Raw genomic sequence first — 21,800 nt, forward strand, 5'->3', positions numbered from 1 at the left:
ATAAACCATTAGTCAGCAACACTGATTAGTTAAATAATAATAATACTGACCAATGTGTAACAGCTTTTCAATCAAGATGTCAAGGAATCAACAGATAGACTTGGTAGATGGGAATCTGCAGCTACGGTCAAATAAAGACCAACTTGGCATAACATTTCCCCTGATACCTCTACCATGTTCTCCATCCTACCAGGTTGTGACGTTCTGAGGAGCCTCCATGTTGTGTGTCACTGCTCCTGATGACGTCTGGCAGAGCGTCACTGGGGCTGAAAGACACAGCAGCCTGTTAGAACAACCATGGTGTGGCGAGGATGACCAGAGATAAAATTACATCACCAACAGGATGTGGACACCTGCTCGTCAAACATCTCATTCCAGAATCATGGTCATTAATATGGAGTTGGTCCCGCCCTCTTTGCTGCTATAACAGGCTCCACTCTTCTGGGAAGGCTTTCCACTAGATGTTGGAACATTGCTGCTATAACAGCCTCCACTCTTCTGGGAAGGCTTTCCACTAGATGTTGGAACATTGCTGCTATAACAGCCTCCACTCTTCTGGGAAGGCTTTCCACTAGATGTTGGAACATTGCTGCTATAACAGCCTCCACTCTTCTGGGAAGGCTTTCCACTAGATGATGGAACATTGCTGCTGTAACAGCCTCCACTCTTCTGGGAAGGCTTTCCACTAGATGTTGGAACATTGCTGCTATAACAGCCTCCACTCTTCTGGGAAGGCTTTCCACTAGATGTTGGAACATTGCTGCTATAACAGCCTCCAATCTTCTGGGAAGGCTTTCCACTAGATGATGGAACATCGCTGCAGGGGGACTTGCTTCCATTCAGCCACAAGAGCATTAGTGAGGTCGGGCACTGATGTTGGGCGATTAGGCCTGGCTCGCAGTCGGCGTTCCAATTCATGCCAAAGGTGTTTGATTTGGTTGAGGTCAGGGCTCTGTGCAGGTCAGTCATGTTCTTCCACACCGATCTTGACAAACCATTTCTGGATGGACCTCGCTTTGTGCACGGGGGCATTGTCATGTTGAAACAGGAAAGGGCCTTCACCAAACTGTTGACACAAAGATGCACAGAATCGTCTAGAATGTCATTGTATGCTGTAGCATTAAGATTTCCCTTCACTGGAACTAAGGGGCCCGAACCACAAAAAACAGCCCAAGACCATTATTCCTCCTCCACCAAACTTTACAGTTGGCACTATGCATTGGGGCAGGTAGTGTTCTCCTGGCATCCGGCAAACCCAGATTTTCCGTCGGACTGCCAGATGGTGAAGTGTGATTAATCACTCCAGTGAACGTGTTTCCACTGCTTCAGAGTCCAATGGCGGCGAGCTTTACACCACTCCAGCCGACGCTTGGCGTTGCGCATGGTGATCTTAGGCTTGTGTGCGGCTGCTCAGCCATGGAAACCCATTTCTTGAAGCTCCTGACGAACAGTTATTGTACTGACGTTGCTGCCAGAGGCAGTTTGGAACTCGGTAGTGGAACCCAAGACGATTTTTTTACGCTATTCAATACTTGGCGGTCCCATTCTGTGAGCTTGTGTGGCCTACCACTTCGCGGCTGAGCCGTTGTTGCTCCTAGACGTTTCCACTTCACAATAACAGCACTTACAGTGGACCGGGGCAGCTCTAGCAGGGCAGAAATTTGACGAACTGACTTGTTGGAAAGGTGGCATCCAATGACGATGCCACGTTGAAAGTCACTGAGCTCTTCAGTATGGCCATTCTTGTTTGACATTTTTTTCACCCCCTTCTTCTCCCCAATATCATGAAATCCAATTGGTAGTTACAATCTTCTCTCATCCCTGCAACTCCAATGGGCTTGGGAGAGGTGAAGGTTGAGCCACGCGTCCTCCAAAACCTTAACCGCCAAGCCGCGCTGCTTCTTAACACCCGCCTGCTGAACCCGGAAGCTAGCCGCACCAATGTGTCGGAGGAACACCGGTCAACTGACGGTAGAGGTCAGCTTGCAGGTGCCCGGACAGCCACAAGGAGTCGCTAGAGCGCGTTGAGTCAAGGAAATTTCCCCCGAACCAACCCTGCCCTAACCCGGAGAACGCTGGGCCAATTGTGCGCCGCCCTACGCCAGTAGGTGAGAGATAACAGCCACACCAGTAGATGAGAGATAACAGCAACACCAGCAGATGAGAGATAACAGCAACGCCAGTAGGAGATAACAGCCACACCAGTAGGTGAGAGATAACAGCAACACCAGTAGATGAGAGATAACAGCCACACTAGTAGAAGAGAGATAACAGCCACGCCAGCAGATGAGAGATAACAGCCACGCCAGCAGATGAGAGATAACAGCCACACCAGCAGATGAGAGATAACAGCCACGCCAGTAGATGAGAGATAACAGCCACGCCAGTAGATGAGAGATAACAGCCACGCCAGCAGATGAGAGATAACAGCCACGCCAGTAGATGAGAGATAACAGCCACACCAGTAGAAGAGAGATAACAGCCACGCCAGTAGATAGTAGTGGAACAAACTCCCTCACGACGCCAGGTCAGCGGAGTCAATCACCACCTTCCGGAGACACCTGAAACCCCACCTCTTCAAGGAATACCTAGGATAGGATAAAGTAATCCTTCTAACCCCCCCCCCCCCCTTAAAAGAGTTAGATGCACTATTGTAAAGTGGTTGTTCCACTGGATATCATAAGGTGAATGCACCAATTTGTAAGTCGCTCTGGATAAGAGCGTCTGCTAAATGACTTAAATGTAAATGTAAATGTAGATGAGAGATAACAGCCACGCCAGTAGAGCATCGAGGAGGTTTGAAGGAGTTGTTCTGGAACAGGATAAATTAAAATTCTACTTCTCTCTTGAGAAGTTAGAGTCTCATGTTCGTCATGTTTCTTTGTGTGAAAACATTTCAGTGGATCCTTTATAAAAGAAGCAGTGTGTGTAAATGGGTTGGGGAGTTAATGTCCGCGGATAGTTGTTTAAGACGGATACACACTTCACACGAACGGAGCGTCGTATACACAAGCGCCTCGCAACATTTTAGCTACACGAGTAAGTATGTAGAACCGGCGCGTGAACACGTGGCTCCGTCGCGGCCGCTTGAGTGAAGTGTCTACGGCCCCCCTTTTACCTGGGGGGGTCACAGCTTGAGGAGAAGAGCGAGAGGCCAGTCACAGAGGCCAGACCGATGTCACGTTCTGGTCCATCCGGTGTCACGTGTTCAGAGTCCGAGCCGCCGCCGGGCGGGCTCTTACGGTGCTCCGATAGACCGTTGGTTGTTTTCCCCGTGGGTTGTAACGTCGGCCACACGTCTTGTCCGTGACTGTTGTTACTGTTGGATCTGGAGAGGAGAGAGGGAGACGAGAGCGAGCGAGCGGAGAAAGAGAGAAAGAAGGAATAGTGAATCGTTAGAGAGGCAGAGAAGGGAGACAAATGTACCACATGAGTCAAGAGTTAAATCTCAGCTCTTCAAAAGACATCAGTCAAGTGTCAGGTAATAAAATGGATCCCAGGGTAGTGTGTACCTCTAAAGAGCTTAGCCCTACCTCTGCAAAGAGCAGCAGGGTTTCGAGCTCTACGCCTACCTCTGTAAACAGCTGGGTTTCGAGCTCCTGGTCGTCTCCCCTCCTGAGGTCTGGCTGGTAACGGTGGGGTTCTGGTACAGATCCTGTAACAGCCTCTGCTCATACTCTTGATGTTTCCCTGCCTGACGGAACAACACAGAGCAACACAAAGGACCAAGTTAGAAGGATAAAACCTGCTGTGTAGTCTACACTCCAACACTACTACAATCTAAGGACTCGCATCCCATCTATTCATCTCCTTCTCAAGCATATTGGAGGAGAGGGTCCCAGGTCCCTCCCATCAGACCTTCTACAATGTGTTTTAGAGGAGGTAGGAGATAGCATGTGAGGATCAGAGGAAAGATGAACTGAGAAAGAGCCTTACTAAGTATTGAATTGGTCCTCTTACCTGCATCTCCTCTTTAGTGAAGCTGGCTGCATCATCCCCCAGCTCGTGTAGATACATGCAGTCAGGTTTGGGACACCCCATGCTCTTCAGAAAGTAGCTGCAGTATTTCGTAGTCCCTAAAGAAGCCTGTAGAACACAACGACAGGTCGTTAGCTGCAGTATTTTGTAGTCCCTAAAGCCTGTAGAACACAACGACAGCTCGTTAGCTGCAGTATTTCGTAGTCCCTAAAGAAGCCTGTAGAACACAACGACAGTTCGTTAGCTGCAGTATTTAGTAGTCCCTAAAGAAGCCTGTAGAACACAACGACAGTTCGTTAGCTGCAGTATTTCGTAGTCCCTAGAGAAGCCTGTAGAACACAACGACAGCTCGTTAGCTGCAGTATTTCGTAGTCCCTAAAGAAGCCTGTAGAACACAACGACAGCTCGTTAGCTGCAGTATTTCGTAGTCCCTAAAGAAGCCTGTAGAACACAACGACAGCTCGTTAGCTGCAGTATTTCGTAGTCCCTAAAGAAGCCTGTAGAACACAACGACAGCTCGTTAGCTGCAGTATTTCGTAGTCCCTAAAGAAGCCTGTAGAACATAACGAAAGCTCGTTAGCTGCAGTATTTCGTAGTCCCTAAAGAAGCCGGTAGAACACAACGACAGCTCGTTAGCTGCAGTATTTCGTCGTCCCTAAAGAAGGCTGTAGAACACAACGACAGGTCGTTAGCTGCAGTATTTCGTAGTCCCTAAAGAAGCCTGTAGAACACAACGACAGTTCGTTAGCTGCAGTATTTCGTAGTCCCTAAAGAAGCCGGTAGAACACAACGACAGCTCGTTAGCTGCAGTATTTCGTCGTCCCTAAAGAAGGCTGTAGAACACAACGACAGGTCGTTAGCTGCAGTATTTCGTAGTCCCTAAAGAAGCCTGTAGAACACAACGACAGCTCGTTAGCTGCAGTATTTCGTAGTCCCTAAAGAAGCCTGTAGAACACAACGACAGCTCGTTAGCTGCAGTATTTCGTAGTCCCTAAAGAAGCCTGTAGAACACAACGACAGTTCGTTAGCTGCAGTATTTCGTAGTCCCTATAGAAGCCTGTAGAACACAACGACAGCTCGTTAGCTGCAGTATTTCGTAGTCCCTAAAGAAGGCTGTAGAACACAACGACAGTTCGTGAGCTGCAGTATTTCGTAGTCCCTAAAGAAGCCTGTAGAACACAACGACAGGTCGTTAGCTGCAGTATTTCGTAGTCCCTAAAGCCTGTAGAACACAACGACAGCTCGTTAGCTGCAGTATTTCGTAGTCCCTAAAGAAGCCTGTAGAACACAACGACAGCTCGTTAGCTGCAGTATTTCGTAGTCCCTAAAGAAGCCTGTAGAACACAACGACAGCTCGTTAGCTGCAGTATTTCGTAGTCCCTAAAGAAGCCTGTAGAACATAACGAAAGCTCGTTAGCTGCAGTATTTCGTAGTCCCTAAAGAAGCCGGTAGAACACAACGACAGCTCGTTAGCTGCAGTATTTCGTCGTCCCTAAAGAAGGCTGTAGAACACAACGACAGGTCGTTAGCTGCAGTATTTCGTAGTCCCTAAAGAAGCCTGTAGAACACAACGACAGTTCGTTAGCTGCAGTATTTCGTAGTCCCTAAAGAAGCCGGTAGAACACAACGACAGCTCGTTAGCTGCAGTATTTCGTCGTCCCTAAAGAAGGCTGTAGAACACAACGACAGCTCGTTAGCTGCAGTATTTCGTAGTCCCTAAAGAAGCCTGTAGAACACAACGACAGCTCGTTAGCTGCAGTATTTCGTAGTCCCTAAAGAACACAACGACAGCTCGTTAGCTGCAGTATTTAGTAGTCCCTAAAGAACACAACGACAGTTTGTTAGCTGCAGTATTTCGTAGTCCCTAAAGAAGCCTGTAGAACACAACGACAGCTCGTTAGCTGCAGTATTTCATAGTGCCTAAAGAAGCCTGTAGAACACAACGACAGTTCGTTAGCTGCAGTATTTCGTAGTCCCTAAAGAAGCCTGTCGAACACAACGACAGTTCGTTAGGTCAAACTATGCACGAGATATCCACGTGTACTAAAAGCTTGGCAATAATTCCCCAAGACAGCTTTATTGAACGAGTAGAAAAGGGAAACGCCTTCATTTAGTCAAGAAAATAAAAGTTCAACCAGTCTGGACAACATCTCACCAGTCTGGACGACGTCTCACTAGTCTGGTCCAACCAAAAATGCTACAAGCTCTTTATTCGCACCCAAATAAAAATTGGTTAAAAATGTATTCAGGATATGGCAACTAAAATCAACTTTTGTAGACAATGTTTTTGGTTAGCTTGTTAGCTAGCTAACCAGCTGGCTAGCCAGCTCATATAATTACCAGAACATAACTGACAAAACTTTTTATTCACCATAACAGAAAAATTATCGCATTACAAGGTAATGATTTACGGCGAGCTGCTAACGGACTGCTGAGAATGTGAAGAAATTAAAATTAGAATTTAGGTTACCGTGACAACGATCCCAACAACAGGGTCAAAGTTGAACGTCTCTTTCTCCTTGCCGCCTAAGCAATGGCTATATTAAAAAGGTGAACGCCGCGACAAGAAAGAGGTAAAAAACGGGGCTGTTTGAAAAAGGAGATTATAAACATCGCCCAATTGTTTTTACAGCCAACATACAGTAAAATCCTATGTGAAAGGTGTAGAAATTCACATCAGAGAAGCTGACATTCTAAATGTTAATCTGATACAGAGATGCTTAATTTTTGGTCCTGTGCACAGACTAGGATGTACATCCCGTTGTATATTTTCCCAAGCTTACCTTCAGTGTTCTGCCGTCTACTACTAGGTTGTTGACACACTGTATAGCTCTGAGGGCGTCTTCTGACCGGATGTAGGTGACATAGGCGCTGGCACTGGGACCCTTTAAGGGACAAGACCAAGACAATCAATGTGTCAATCAATCAATCTGTGTACTTTATGTATTTCCATTGTATTGGTGTTATGGCTGTATGTTGTGTTAGTAATACATTACTAATGCACTCCAACCAACCAAAACCCCATCAATTTAAAACTACCACATTACTGTCAATCATCCTCTCCCACAGGAAGTTCCCGCCCCCTCATTACCTGTGAGCCGGCGTATGAGGTGCTGTTGTTGATGACTACTTTATGGACCTTCCCGAACTTCACAAAATACTCCGGCCTCTTTAGAACCTGGGTCGGGACAGAGAAAACAGAGGGACTGTTGGGATATGTAGTTTGTCTACATATCAAGACATGACCCTTATAATCATGTTACAACAGTCATTTACGCTCCAAAACAGTTACAATAAGATAGTCAGAACGAGAAAATTTCCATGACATTCTTCCCTGGTTTGAGTCTAGTGGTTATCAGATTAACAATCTATAAACATTCCCTGGTTTGAGTCTAGTGGTTACCAGAGTAACAATCTATAAACATTCCCTGGTTTGAGTCTAGTGGTTACCAGAGTAACAATCTATAAACATTCCCTGGTTTGAGTCTAGTGGTTACCAGAGTAACAATCTATAAACATTCCCTGGTTTGAGTCTAGTGGTTACCAGAGTAACAATCTATAAACATTCCCTGGTTTGAGTCTAGTGGTTACCAGAGTAACAATCTATAAACATTCCCTGGTTTGAGTCTAGTGGTTACCAGAGTAACAATCTATAAACATTCCCTGGTTTGAGTCTAGTGGTTACCAGAGTAACAATCTATAAACATTCCCTGGTTTGAGTCTAGTGGTTACCAGAGTAACAATCTATAAACATTCCCTGGTTTGAGTCTAGTGGTTATCAGATTAACAATCTATAAACATTCCCTGGTTTGAGTCTAGTGGTTATCAGATTAACAATCTATAAACATTCCCTGGTTTGAGTCTAGTGGTTATCAGAGTAACAATCTATAAACATTCCCTGGTTTGAGTCTAGTGGTTATCAGATTAACAATCTATAAACATTCCCTGGTTTGAGTCTAGTGGTTATCAGATTAACAATCTATAAACATTCCCTGGTTTGAGTCTAGTGGTTACCAGAGTAACAATCTATAAACATTCCCTGGTTTGAGTCTAGTGGTTATCAGAGTAACAATCTATAAACATTCCCTGGTTTGAGTCTAGTGGTTACCAGAGTAACAATCTATAAACATTCCCTGGTTTGAGTCTAGTGGTTACCAGAGTAACAATCTATAAACATTTGAGCGATGTTATTCTGTGACAGTGGCGTGTTATTCTGTAACAGAGGTGTGTTATATTGATGTTATTCTGTAACAGTGGCGTGTTATATTGATGTTATTCTGTAACAGTGGCGTGGTATATTGATGTTATTCTGTAACAGTGGTGTGTTATATTGGTGTTATTCTGTAACAGTGGCGTGTTATATTGATGTTATTCTGTAACAGTGGCGTGTTATATTGATGTTATTCTGTAACAGTGGCGTGTTATATTGATGTTATTCTGTAACAGTGGCGTGTTATATTGGTGTTATTCTGTAACAGTGGCGTGTTATATTGATGTTATTCTGTAACAGTGGCGTGTTATATTGATGTTATTCTGTAACAGTGGCGTGTTATATTGGTGTTATTCTGTAACAGTGGTGTGTTATATTGGTGTTATTCTGTAACAGTGGCGTGTTATATTGATGTTATTCTGTAACAGAGGCGTGTTATATTGATGTTATTCTGTAACAGAGGTGTGTTATATTGATGTTATTCTGTAACAGAGGCGTGTTATATTGATGTTATTCTGTAACAGTGGCGTGTTATATTGATGTTATTCTGTAACAGTGGCGTGTTATATTGATGTTATTCTGTAACAGTGGCGTGTTATATTGATGTTATTCTGTAACAGAGGCGTGTTATATTGATGTTATTCTGTAACAGAGGCGTGTTATTCTGTAACAGTGGCGTGTTATATTGGTGTTATTCTGTAACAGTGGCGTGTTATATTGATGTTATTCTGTAACAGTGGCGTGTTATATTGATGTTATTCTGTAACAGAGGCGTGTTATATTGATGTTATTCTGTAACAGTGGCGTGTTATATTGATGTTATTCTGTAACAGTGGCGTGTTATATTGATGTTATTCTGTAACAGTGGCGTGTTATATTGATGTTATTCTGTAACAGTGGCGTGTTATATTGATGTTATTCTGTAACAGTGGCGTGTTATATTGATGTTATTCTGTAACAGTGGCGTGTTATATTGATGTTATTCTGTAACAGTGGCGTGTTATATTGGTGTTATTCTGTAACAGTGGCGTGTTATATTGATGTTATTCTGTAACAGTGGCGTGTTATATTGGTGTTATTCTGTAACAGTGGCGTGTTATATTGGTGTTATTCTGTAACAGTGGCGTGTTATATTGATGTTATTCTGTAACAGAGGCGTGTTATATTGATGTTATTCTGTAACAGTGGCGTGTTATATTGGTGTTATTCTGTAACAGTGGCGTGTTATATTGGTGTTATTCTGTAACAGTGGCGTGTTATATTGGTGTTATTCTGTAACAGTGGCGTGTTATATTGATGTTATTCTGTAACAGAGGTGTGTTATATTGATGTTATTCTGTAACAGAGGCGTGTTATATTGATGTTATTCTGTAACAGTGGCGTGTTATATTGATGTTATTCTGTAACAGTGGCGTGTTATATTGATGTTATTCTGTAACAGTGGCGTGTTATATTGATGTTATTCTGTAACAGAGGCGTGTTATATTGATGTTATTCTGTAACAGAGGCGTGTTATATTGGTGTTATTCTGTAACAGTGGCGTGTTATATTGATGTTATTCTGTAACAGTGGCGTGTTATATTGATGTTATTCTGTAACAGTGGCGTGTTATATTGATGTTATTCTGTAACAGAGGCGTGTTATATTGATGTTATTCTGTAACAGTGGCGTGTTATATTGGTGTTATTCTGTAACAGTGGCGTGTTATATTGGTGTTATTCTGTAACAGTGGCGTGTTATATTGATGTTATTCTGTAACAGAGGCGTGTTATATTGATGTTATTCTGTGACAGTGGCGTGTTATTCTGTGACAGTGGCGTGTTATTCTGTAACAGTGGCGTGTTATATTGATGTTATTCTGTAACAGTGGCGTGTTATATTGGTGTTATTCTGTAACAGTGGCGTGTTATATTGGTGTTATTCTGTAACAGTGGCGTGTTATATTGGTGTTATTCTGTAACAGTGGCGTGTTATATTGATGTTATTCTGTAACAGTGGCGTGTTATATTGATGTTATTCTGTAACAGTGGCGTGTTATATTGGTGTTATTCTGTAACAGTGGCGTGTTATATTGATGTTATTCTGTAACAGTGGCGTGTTATATTGGTGTTATTCTGTAACAGTGGCGTGTTATATTGATGTTATTCTGTAACAGTGGCGTGTTATATTGATGTTATTCTGTAACAGTGGCGTGTTATATTGATGTTATTCTGTAACAGAGGCGTGTTATATTGGTGTTATTCTGTAACAGTGGCGTGTTATATTGATGTTATTCTGTAACAGTGGCGTGTTATATTGGTGTTATTCTGTAACAGAGGCGTGTTATATTGGTGTTATTCTGTAACAGTGGCGTGTTATATTGATGTTATTCTGTAACAGTGGCGTGTTATATTGATGTTATTCTGTAACAGTGGCGTGTTATATTGGTGTTATTCTGTAACAGTGGCGTGTTATATTGATGTTATTCTGTAACAGTGGCGTGTTATATTGATGTTATTCTGTAACAGTGGCGTGTTATATTGATGTTATTCTGTAACAGTGGTGTGTTATATTGGTGTTATTCTGTAACAGTGGCGTGTTATATTGATGTTATTCTGTAACAGAGGCGTGTTATATTGATGTTATTCTGTAACAGTGGCGTGTTATATTGATGTTATTCTGTAACAGTGGCGTGTTATATTGGTGTTATTCTGTAACAGTGGCGTGTTATATTGATGTTATTCTGTAACAGTGGCGTGTTATATTGATGTTATTCTGTAACAGTGGCGTGTTATATTGATGTTATTCTGTAACAGTGGTGTGTTATATTGGTGTTATTCTGTAACAGTGGCGTGTTATATTGATGTTATTCTGTAACAGAGGCGTGTTATATTGATGTTATTCTGTAACAGAGGTGTGTTATATTGATGTTATTCTGTAACAGAGGCGTGTTATATTGATGTTATTCTGTAACAGTGGCGTGTTATATTGATGTTATTCTGTAACAGTGGCGTGTTATATTGATGTTATTCTGTAACAGTGGCGTGTTATTCTGTAACAGAGGCGTGTTATATTGATGTTATTCTGTAACAGTGGCGTGTTATATTGATGTTATTCTGTAACAGAGGCGTGTTATATTGGTGTTATTCTGTAACAGTGGCGTGTTATATTGGTGTTATTCTGTAACAGTGGCGTGTTATATTGATGTTATTCTGTAACAGTGGCGTGTTATATTGATGTTATTCTGTAACAGAGGCGTGTTATATTGATGTTATTCTGTAACAGTGGCGTGTTATATTGATGTTATTCTGTAACAGAGGTGTGTTATATTGGTGTTATTCTGTAACAGTGGCGTGTTATATTGATGTTATTCTGTAACAGTGGCGTGTTATATTGATGTTATTCTGTATCAGTGGCGTGTTATATTGATGTTATTCTGTAACAGAGGCGTGTTATATTGGTGTTATTCTGTAACAGTGGCGTGTTATATTGATGTTATTCTGTAACAGTGGCGTGTTATATTGATGTTATTCTGTAACAGTGGCGTGTTATATTGGTGTTATTCTGTAACAGTGGCGTGTTATATTGATGTTATTCTGTAACAGTGGCGTGTTATATTGGTGTTATTCTGTAACAGTGGCGTGTTATATTGGTGTTATTCTGTAACAGTGGCGTGTTATATTGATGTTATTCTGTAACAGAGGCGTGTTATATTGATGTTATTCTGTAACAGTGGCGTGTTATATTGGTGTTATTCTGTAACAGTGGGGTGTTATATTGGTGTTATTCTGTAACAGTGGCGTGTTATATTGGTGTTATTCTGTAACAGTGGCGTGTTATATTGATGTTATTCTGTAACAGTGGGGTGTTATATTGGTGTTATTCTGTAACAGAGGCGTGTTATATTGGTGTTATTCTGTAACAGTGGCGTGTTATATTGATGTTATTCTGTAACAGTGGCGTGTTATATTGATGTTATTCTGTAACAGAGGCGTGTTATATTGGTGTTATTCTGTAACAGTGGCGTGTTATATTGATGTTATTCTGTAACAGTGGCGTGTTATTCTGTAACAGTGGCGTGTTATATTGGTGTTATTCTGTAACAGAGGCGTGTTATATTGATGTTATTCTGTAACAGTGGCGTGTTATATTGATGTTATTCTGTAACAGTGGCGTGTTATATTGATGTTATTCTGTAACAGAGGCGTGTTATATTGATGTTATTCTGTAACAGTGGCGTGTTATATTGGTGTTATTCTGTAACAGAGGCGTGTTATATTGATGTTATTCTGTGACAGAGGCGTGTTATATTGATGTTATTCTGTAACAGTGGCGTGTTATATTGGTGTTATTCTGTAACAGTGGCGTGTTATATTGGTGTTATTCTGTAACAGTGGCGTGTTATATTGATGTTATTCTGTAACAGTGGCGTGTTATATTGATGTTATTCTGTAACAGTGGCGTGTTATATTGGTGTTATTCTGTAACAGTGGCGTGTTATATTGATGTTATTCTGTAACAGTGGCGTGTTATATTGGTGTTATTCTGTAACAGTGGCGTGTTATATTGGTGTTATTCTGTAACAGTGGCGTGTTATTCTGTAACAGTGGCGTGTTATATTGGTGTTATTCTGTAACAGTGGCGTGTTATATTGATGTTATTCTGTAACAGTGGCGTGTTATATTGATGTTATTCTGTAACAGTGGCGTGTTATATTGATGTTATTCTGTAACAGTGGCGTGTTATTCTGTAACAGTGGCGTGTTATATTGGTGTATTCTGTAACAGTGGCGTGTTATATTGACGTTATTCTGTAACAGTGGCGTGTTATATTGGTGTTATTCCGAACAGTGGCGTGTTATATTGGTGTTATTCTGTAACAGTGGCGTGTTATATTGATGTTATTCTGTAACAGTGGCGTGTTATATTGATGTTATTCTGTAACAGTGGCGTGTTATATTGGTGTTATTCTGTAACAGTGGCGTGTTATATTGATGTTATTCTGTAACAGTGGTGTGTTATATTGGTGTTATTCTGTAACAGTGGCGTGTTATATTGATGTTATTCTGTAACAGTGGCGTGTTATATTGATGTTATTCTGTAACAGTGGCGTGTTATATTGATGTTATTCTGTAACAGTGGCGTGTTATATTGGTGTTATTCTGTAACAGTGGCGTGTTATATTGACGTTATTCTGTAACAGTGGCGTGTTATATTGATGTTATTCTGTAACAGAGGCGTGTTATATTGATGTTATTCTGTAACAGTGGCGTGTTATATTGATGTTATTCTGTAACAGAGGCGTGTTATATTGACGTTATTCTGTAACAGTGGCGTGTTATTCTGTAACAGTGGCGTGTTATTCTGTAACAGTGGCGTGTTATTCTGTAACAGTGGCGTGTTATTCTGTAACAGTGGCGTGTTATTCTGTAACAGTGGCGTGTTATTCTGTAACAGTGGCGTGTTATTCTGTAACAGTGGCGTGTTATTCTGTAACAGAGGCGTGTTATATTGGTGTTATTCTGTAACAGTGGCGTGTTATTCTGTAACAGTGGCGTGTTATATTGGTGTTATTCTGTAACAGTGGCGTGTTATATTGGTGTTATTCTGTAACAGTGGCGTGTTATATTGATGTTATTCTGTAACAGAGGCGTGTTATATTGATGTTATTCTGTAACAGTGGCGTGTTATATTGATGTTATTCTGTAACAGAGGCGTGTTATATTGGTGTTATTCTGTAACAGTGGCGTGTTATATTGATGTTATTCTGTAACAGTGGCGTGTTATATTGATGTTATTCTGTATCAGTGGCGTGTTATATTGATGTTATTCTGTAACAGAGGCGTGTTATATTGGTGTTATTCTGTAACAGTGGCGTGTTATATTGATGTTATTCTGTAACAGTGGCGTGTTATATTGGTGTTATTCTGTAACAGTGGCGTGTTATATTGGTGTTATTCTGTAACAGTGGCGTGTTATATTGGTGTTATTCTGTAACAGTGGCGTGTTATATTGGTGTTATTCTGTAACAGTGGCGTGTTATATTGGTGTTATTCTGTAACAGTGGCGTGTTATATTGGTGTTATTCTGTAACAGTGGCGTGTTATATTGATGTTATTCTGTAACAGAGGCGTGTTATATTGATGTTATTCTGTAACAGTGGCGTGTTATATTGGTGTTATTCTGTAACAGTGGGGTGTTATATTGGTGTTATTCTGTAACAGTGGCGTGTTATATTGATGTTATTCTGTAACAGTGGCGTGTTATATTGGTGTTATTCTGTAACAGTGGCGTGTTATATTGATGTTATTCTGTAACAGTGGCGTGTTATATTGATGTTATTCTGTAACAGAGGCGTGTTATATTGGTGTTATTCTGTAACAGTGGCGTGTTATATTGATGTTATTCTGTAACAGTGGCGTGTTATTCTGTAACAGTGGCGTGTTATATTGGTGTTATTCTGTAACAGAGGCGTGTTATATTGATGTTATTCTGTAACAGTGGCGTGTTATATTGATGTTATTCTGTAACAGTGGCGTGTTATATTGATGTTATTCTGTAACAGTGGCGTGTTATATTGATGTTATTCTGTAACAGTGGCGTGTTATATTGATGTTATTCTGTAACAGTGGCGTGTTATATTGGTGTTATTCTGTAACAGTGGCGTGTTATATTGGTGTTATTCTGTAACAGTGGCGTGTTATATTGATGTTATTCTGTAACAGTGGCGTGTTATATTGATGTTATTCTGTAACAGTGGCGTGTTATATTGGTGTTATTCTGTAACAGTGGCGTGTTATATTGATGTTATTCTGTAACAGTGGCGTGTTATATTGGTGTTATTCTGTAACAGTGGCGTGTTATATTGGTGTTATTCTGTAACAGTGGCGTGTTATATTGGTGTTATTCTGTAACAGTGGCGTGTTATATTGATGTTATTCTGTAACAGAGGCGTGTTATATTGATGTTATTCTGTAACAGTGGCGTGTTATATTGATGTTATTCTGTAACAGAGGCGTGTTATATTGATGTTATTCTGTAACAGTGGCGTGTTATTCTGTAACAGTGGCGTGTTATTCTGTAACAGTGGCGTGTTATATTGGTGTTATTCTGTAACAGTGGCGTGTTATATTGATGTTATTCTGTAACAGTGGCGTGTTATATTGATGTTATTCTGTAACAGTGGCGTGTTATATTGATGTTATTCTGTAACAGTGGCGTGTTATTCTGTAACAGTGGCGTGTTATATTGGTGTATTCTGTAACAGTGGCGTGTTATATTGGTGTTATTCCGACACAGTGGCGTGTTATATTGGTGTTATTCTGTAACAGTGGCGTGTTATATTGGTGTTATTCTGTAACAGTGGCGTGTTATATTGATGTTATTCTGTAACAGTGGCGTGTTATATTGATGTTATTCTGTAACAGTGGCGTGTTATATTGGTGTTATTCTGTAACAGTGGCGTGTTATATTGATGTTATTCTGTAACAGTGGTGTGTTATATTGGTGTTATTCTGTAACAGTGGCGTGTTATATTGATGTTATTCTGTAACAGTGGCGTGTTATATTGGTGTTATTCTGTAACAGTGGCGTGTTATATTGATGTTATTCTGTAACAGTGGCGTGTTATATTGGTGTTATTCTGTAACAGTGGCGTGTTATATTGATGTTATTCTGTAACAGTGGCGTGTTATATTGGTGTTATTCTGTAACAGTGGCGTGTTATATTGACGTTATTCTGTAACAGTGGCGTGTTATATTGATGTTATTCTGTAACAGAGGCGTGTTATATTGATGTTATTCTGTAACAGTGGCGTGTTATATTGATGTTATTCTGTAACAGAGGCGTGTTATATTGACGTTATTCTGTAACAGTGGCGTGTTATTCTGTAACAGTGGCGTGTTATTCTGTAACAGTGGCGTGTTATTCTGTAACAGTGGCGTGTTATTCTGTAACAGTGGCGTGTTATTCTGTAACAGTGGCGTGTTATTCTGTAACAGTGGCGTGTTATTCTGTAACAGTGGCGTGTTATATTGATGTTATTCTGTAACAGTGGCGTGTTATTCTGTAACAGTGGCGTGTTATTCTGTAACAGTGGCGTGTTATTCTGTAACAGTGGCGTGTTATTCTGTAACAGTGGCGTGTTATTCTGTAACAGTGGCGTGTTATTCTGTAACAGTGGCGTGTTATTCTGTAACAGAGGCGTGTTATATTGGTGTTATTCTGTAACAGTGGCGTGTTATATTGGTGTTATTCTGTAACAGTGGCGTGTTATATTGACGTTATTCTGTAACAGTGGCGTGTTATATTGATGTTATTCTGTAACAGAGGCGTGTTATATTGATGTTATTCTGTAACAGTGGCGTGTTATATTGATGTTATTCTGTAACAGAGGCGTGTTATATTGACGTTATTCTGTAACAGTGGCGTGTTATTCTGTAACAGTGGCGTGTTATTCTGTAACAGTGGCGTGTTATTCTGTAACAGTGGCGTGTTATTCTGTAACAGTGGCGTGTTATTCTGTAACAGTGGCGTGTTATATTGATGTTATTCTGTAACAGTGGCGTGTTATTCTGTAACAGTGGCGTGTTATTCTGTAACAGTGGCGTGTTATTCTGTAACAGTAGCGTGTTATTCTGTAACAGTGGCGTGTTATTCTGTAACAGTGGCGTGTTATTCTGTAACAGTGGCGTGTTATTCTGTAACAGTGGCGTGTTATTCTGTAACAGTGGCGTGTTATTCTGTAACAGTGGCGTGTTATTCTGTAACAGTGGCGTGTTATTCTGTAACAGTGGCGTGTTATTCTGTAACAGTGGCGTGTTATTCTGTAACAGTGGCGTGTTATTCTGTAACAGTGGCGTGTTATATTGATGTTATTCTGTAACAGTGGCGTGTTATATTGATGTTATTCTGTAACAGTGGCGTGTTATTCTGTAACAGTGGCGTGTTATTCTGTAACAGTGGCGTGTTATTCTGTAACAGTGGCGTGTTCTTCTGTAACAGTGGCGTGTTATTCTGTAACAGTGGCGTGTTATTCTGTAACAGTGGCGTGTTATTCTGTAACAGTGGCGTGTTATTCTGTAACAGTGGCGTGTTATTCTGTAACAGTGGCGTGTTATTCTGTAACAGTGGCGTGTTATATTGATGTTATTCTGTTATTTCAGATAGAAAATAAACTGGACAGGTGAATGACACTGCAGGGGGGGGTGTTACATAATTCATCATGACATCATCAGCAGGGATGAGGAAGAAATCTGTCAGGGGCCCAATCAATATGTAAAAACTAGTGAGAATTGAAAGATCAGTCTCTTAACTTCTGAAAGGTGATAGAAGAGCCGTAGACTAGGGATGCACGATATATCGTTCTGCCCTTGAACAAGGCAGTTAACCCACTGTTCCTAGGCCGTTATTGTAAATAAGAATTTGTTCTTAACTGACTTGCCTAGGTAAATAAAAGGTAAAATACATTTAAAAAATAAATTGGTGAACATATCGTGAAATGCCGATATTAGCTATAAATGCCAACATCGGTATCGGCCCGATGTTTAGTTTAACGCCGATGTTTAAAACCGATGTCAAAGCTGACGTGCAACACCTATATAACGTAGGTACGTGACAGTCATATTCAGATCCTGATTGGTCAAATAGTGTTATTTGACGTGTATCTTTTTTGACATGCAAAGACCCAAACGGCGTTCCATAGAAATCCTGGTTGAAAATGAAACGACTGAACAACGAAATATCGCAGCAAGTAAGTGAAAGAACAAGGTTGTGATTATGTTTACCTGGTAATGGGGACCTACGTAAATGCCAACAAACAAATTTTGGGGTCAGTGTGTGTGTGTGTGTGTGTGTGTGTGTGTGTGTGTAACCTTTATTTAACTAGGCAAGTCAGTTAAGAACAAATTCTTATTTTCAATGACGGCCTACCCCGGACAAACCCGGACGGCGCTGGGCGAATTGTGCGCCGCCCTATGGGACTCCCAATCACGGCCGGATGTGATACAGCCTGGATTCGAACCAGGGACTGTAGTGACGCCTCTTGCACTGAGATGCAATACCTTAGACCGCTGCGTCCATGTGTGTGTTAACTATTTAACTGTACTAGAATGCTTAAAAAGCCACTAAAATGTTAAATATCGGTTATCGGTATTGTGGGTTTTTTTTAGCAAGGAAAATATCGGATATCGACTTAGGCTTGTATTTAGACATTATTAAACCAGAATGAACATGAAGCAGTTACTGTTGTTACTACTTCCTGTTGGGAGTAAATGACATCACAGAACTAGGAGGGGAAAAGGATGATGGAACACATTTCAAGAAGAACTCAAATCTGATCTGCAGTGAGGAGGTTTCTGATCCGCAGTGAGGAGGTTTCTGATCTGCAGTGAGGAGGTTTCTGATCTGCAGTGAGGAGGTTTCTGATCTGCAGTGAGGAGGTTTCTGATCTGCAGTGAGGAGGTTTCTGATCTGCAGTGCGGAGGTTTCTGATCCGCAGTGAGGAGGTTTCTGATCCGCAGTGAGGAGGTTTCTGATCTGCAGTGAGGAGGTTTCTGATCTGCAGTGAGGAGGTTTCTGATCTGCAGTGCGGAGGTTTCTGATCCGCAGTGAGGAGGTTTCTGATCCGCAGTGAGGAGGTTTCTGATCCGCAGTGAGGAGGTTTCTGATCTGCAGTGAGGAGGTTTCTGATCCGCAGTGCGGAGGTTTCTGATCTGCAGTGAGGAGGTTTCTGATCTGCAGTGAGGAGGTTTCTGATCTGCAGTGAGGAGGTTTCTGATCTGCAGTGAGGAGGTTTCTGATCTGCAGTGAGGAGGTTTCTGATCCGTTGTGTTGGTGGTTTCTGTAGAAGGAGTCCAGGGTAGTGAGAGGGGTAAACAGGGAAGTGGTTGGTGGTTGTGCTGGTCGTTTCTGTGGCCCGAGCCGCTGGGCGACGATGGTTTTGACATTCTGATCCACTCCCCGTCCACTTTGACCGGAGCTCAGACATTTCTTTGCAGCCTTTGTTTGACCAATGCTCCCTCCTCCCTCCCTCCTCCTCTCGCTCCTCTCTCCCTCCCTCCTCTCTCTCCCTTAAAGACTGAGTGAAACCATTGGCAGTAGCAGCTGTGTGATAATCAAACACCACTATCAGGCCAGCCAGAAACAACGAGGACAGACATGGGAAAATGTTTCTGGCCGTGTGCGTACAAACAGCAGTACACGTGAGCAGACGAGGTTAAACAGTACAAACAGCAGTACACGTGAGCAGACGAGGTTAAACAGTACAAACAGCAGTACACGTGAGCAGACGAGGTTAAACAGTACAAACAGCAGTACACGTGAGCAGACGAGGTTAAACAGTACAAACAGCAGTACACGTGAGCAGACGAGGTTAAACAGTACAAACAGCAGTACACGTGAGCAGACGAGGTTAAACAGTACAAACAGCAGTACACGTGAGCAGACGAGGTTAAACAGTACAAACAGCAGTACACGTGAGCAGACGAGGTTAAACAGTACAAACAGCAGTACACGTGAGCAGACGAGGTTAAACAGTACAAACAGCAGTACACGTGAGCAGACGAGGTTAAACAGTACAAACAGCAGTACACGTGAGCAGACGAGGTTAAACAGTACAAACAGCAGTACACGTGAGCAGACGAGGTTAAACAGTACAAACAGCAGTACACGTGAGCAGACGAGGTTAAACAGTACAAACAGCAGTACACGTGAGCAGACGAGGTTAAACAGTACAAACAGCAGTACACGTGAGCAGACGAGGTTAAACAGTACAAACAGCAGTACACGTGAGCAGACGAGGTTAAACAGTACAAACAGCAGTACACGTGAGCAGACGAGGTTAAACAGTACAAACAGCAGTACACGTGAGCAGACGAGGTTAAACAGTACAAACAGCAGTACACGTGAGCAGACGAGGTTAAACAGTACAAACAGCAGTACACGTGAGCAGACGAGGTTAAACAGTACAAACAGCAGTACACGTGAGCAGACGAGGTTAAACAGTACAAACAGCAGTACACGTGAGCAGACGAGGTTAAACAGTACAAACAGCAGTACACGTGAGCAGACGAGGTTAAACAGTACAAACAGCAGTACACGTGAGCAGACGAGGTTAAACAGTACAAACAGCAGTACACGTGAGCAGACGAGGTTAAACAGTACAAACAGCAGTACACGTGAGCAGACGAGGTTAAACAGTACAAACAGCAGTACACGTGAGCAGACGAGGTTAAACAGTACAAACAGCAGTACACGTGAGCAGACGAGGTTAAACAGTACAAACAGCAGTACACGTGAGCAGACGAGGTTAAACAGTACAAACAGCAGTACACGTGAGCAGACGAGGTTAAACAGTACAAACAGCAGTACACGTGAGCAGACGAGGTTAAACAGTACAAACAGCAGTACACGTGAGCAGACGAGGTTAAACAGTACAAACAGCAGTACACGTGAGCAGACGAGGTTAAACAGTACAAACAGCAGTACACGTGAGCAGACGAGGTTAAACAGTACAAACAGCAGTACACGTGAGCAGACGAGGTTAAACAGTACAAACAGCAGTACACGTGAGCAGACGAGGTTAAACAGTACAAACAGCAGTACACGTGAGCAGACGAGGTTAAACAGTACAAACAGCAGTACACGTGAGCAGACGAGGTTAAACAGTACAAACAGCAGTACACGTGAGCAGACGAGGTTAAACAGTACAAACAGCAGTACACGTGAGCAGACGAGGTTAAACAGTACAAACAGCAGTACACGTGAGCAGACGAGGTTAAACAGTACAAACAGCAGTACACGTGAGCAGACGAGGTTAAACAGTACAAACAGCAGTACACGTGAGCAGACGAGGTTAAACAGTACAAACAGCAGTACACGTGAGCAGACGAGGTTAAACAGTACAAACAGCAGTACACGTGAGCAGACGAGGTTAAACAGTACAAACAGCAGTACACGTGAGCAGACGAGGTTAAACAGTACAAACAGCAGTACACGTGAGCAGACGAGGTTAAACAGTACAAACAGCAGTACACGTGAGCAGACGAGGTTAAACAGTACAAACAGCAGTACACGTGAGCAGACGAGGTTAAACAGTACAAACAGCAGTACACGTGAGCAGACGAGGTTAAACAGTACAAACAGCAGTACACGTGAGCAGACGAGGTTAAACAGTACAAACAGCAGTACACGTGAGCAGACGAGGTTAAACAGTACAAACAGCAGTACACGTGAGCAGACGAGGTTAAACAGTACAAACAGCAGTACACGTGAGCAGACGAGGTTAAACAGTACAAACAGCAGTACACGTGAGCAGACGAGGTTAAACAGTACAAACAGCAGTACACGTGAGCAGACGAGGTTAAACAGTACAAACAGCAGTACACGTGAGCAGACGAGGTTAAACAGTACAAACAGCAGTACACGTGAGCAGACGAGGTTAAACAGTACAAACAGCAGTACACGTGAGCAGACGAGGTTAAACAGTACAAACAGCAGTACACGTGAGCAGACGAGGTTAAACAGTACAAACAGCAGTACACGTGAGCAGACGAGGTTAAACAGTACAAACAGCAGTACACGTGAGCAGACGAGGTTAAACAGTACAAACAGCAGTACACGTGAGCAGACGAGG

The 21,800-nt window shown here is 42.0% G+C and overlaps 1 protein-coding gene across 2 annotated transcripts in view; it reads right to left on the reverse strand.

The window, feature by feature from the left end:
- cnot4b (CCR4-NOT transcription complex, subunit 4b) overlaps nucleotides 1-21,800 on the reverse strand; it is a 72,449-nt gene that overhangs the window by 35,224 nt on the left and 15,425 nt on the right. The window contains exons 4-9 of one of the 2 annotated variants that reach the window (XM_071331528.1): nucleotides 7,070-7,156; nucleotides 6,762-6,863; nucleotides 3,961-4,086; nucleotides 3,573-3,694; nucleotides 3,119-3,328; nucleotides 191-266 (exon numbers count right to left, since the gene is read on the reverse strand). In XM_071331528.1, the coding sequence (XP_071187629.1) occupies nucleotides 191-266; nucleotides 3,119-3,328; nucleotides 3,573-3,694; nucleotides 3,961-4,086; nucleotides 6,762-6,863; nucleotides 7,070-7,156 (723 nt within the window). The remainder of the gene's footprint in view (nucleotides 1-190; nucleotides 267-3,118; nucleotides 3,329-3,572; nucleotides 3,695-3,960; nucleotides 4,087-6,761; nucleotides 6,864-7,069; nucleotides 7,157-21,800) is intronic. The other variant, XM_071331529.1, reaches the window with a different exon arrangement.

Source organism: Salvelinus alpinus, chromosome 11 (genome assembly GCF_045679555.1).
Source record: "Salvelinus alpinus chromosome 11, SLU_Salpinus.1, whole genome shotgun sequence".
Lineage (NCBI taxonomy): Eukaryota > Metazoa > Chordata > Actinopteri > Salmoniformes > Salmonidae > Salvelinus > Salvelinus alpinus.